Source organism: Cebus imitator, unplaced genomic scaffold (assembly GCF_001604975.1).
Source record: "Cebus imitator isolate Cc_AM_T3 unplaced genomic scaffold, Cebus_imitator-1.0 Scaffold263, whole genome shotgun sequence".
NCBI lineage: Eukaryota > Metazoa > Chordata > Mammalia > Primates > Cebidae > Cebus > Cebus imitator.
Genome location: NW_016107578.1, coordinates 12764 through 14045, shown reverse-complemented (window position 1 = coordinate 14045; position 1282 = coordinate 12764). Strand labels below are relative to the sequence as shown.

General features: G+C 47.5%; 1 protein-coding gene across 1 annotated transcript; it reads right to left on the bottom strand.

The window, feature by feature from the left end:
* Positions 1–368: 368 nt before the first annotated feature.
* Positions 369–1202, bottom strand: LOC108283576 (eukaryotic translation initiation factor 1-like). Its single transcript, XM_037728388.1, has one exon. It carries the CDS (start codon positions 969–971, stop codon positions 630–632), a length of 342 nt encoding a protein of 113 aa, XP_037584316.1. The 5' UTR covers positions 972–1202; the 3' UTR covers positions 369–629.
* Between the last annotated feature and the right edge of the window lie 80 nt (positions 1203–1282).

Here is a 1282-nt window from a genome sequence, read left to right as displayed (position 1 = left end):
CAGGCACACGCCACCATGCCCAGCTAATGTTTTGTATTTTTAGTAGAGACGGGGTTTCACCATGTTGACCAGGATGGTCTTGATCTCTTGACCTCATGATCCACCCACCTTGGCCTCCCAAAGTGCTGGGATTACAGGCGTGAGCCACCCCGCCCAGCCCTACATTTTTTTTTTAAATTATTGGAGTTTGGTGGCATGTGCCAGTAGGCTGAGGCAGGAGAATCACTTAAGCCGGGGTGGTAGAGGATATAGTGAGCCATGATCGCATCACTGCACTCCAGCCCGGATGACAGAACGAGACCCTGTATGTAAAAAAAAAATTTTTTTGGAGTGTAGTGGCACAATCTTGGCTCACTGCAACCTCCACCTCTGAGGCTTAAAGGATTCTCCTCCTCAGCCTCCTGAGTAGCTGAGACTACAGGTACAGGCCACCATGCTTGGCTAATTTTTTTTTTATGGCTCTTTTCAGTTTATTGCATGAAAGAGTTACACTAGTGCAAGTTAAAAGCAGACCCCAAATGGTTTCATTATATAAGCTATGAAGTTTTTAAACTTGTGACAAGGGACAGAAGGGAAATTCTACTCACTGCAAGGAAATCCTCACTTAAGCTTCCGTGAGCCACGAGCACTTAAAACCCATGAACCTTCAGCTGATTGTCCTTAGGCAATGCAATCTCTAGGGGGACCTGGCATATGTTCTTGAGTTGGTCACCCTGTAGCTGAATGAATTCTCCATATTCTGGATGCTCAATTATAGTACCATTGCAGGCAGACTTCTTCTTAAATGCCTTCACTAGTTTCTTTTTATCGTAATCATCAGCGATCCCTTGGACAGTAGTAAGGGTCTTCCTGCTGTTTCTCTGTTGACTTCTTATATGGATATAATCCTCAGTGCCAGCAGGAAGCAGGTCATCACCCTTACCTGCATCAGCAAAGGGGGCGAAAGAGTGGATGTTCTGCATAGTGGACATAACGATAACGATTCCTTTCCCTCGGCCTGCGGAAGGCCACGGCGGGAGAAGACAGGCAGGGGAGATGGAACGTCAGGAAGCAAGGGGGCTCAAGGGGGAGGCTGCTGAGTCCTCGGCAGCGGCTCAGTGACTGAGACTAATTTTGTTTTTTTTTGAGATGGAGTCTCTCTGTCACCAGGCTGGAGTGCAGTGGTGCAATCTCGGCTTACTGCAACCTTCAACTCCCTGATTCAAGCGGTTCTCCTGCCTCAGCCTCTCATGGCTGGAATTACAGGCACATGCCACCACACCCAGCTAAATTTTGTATTTTT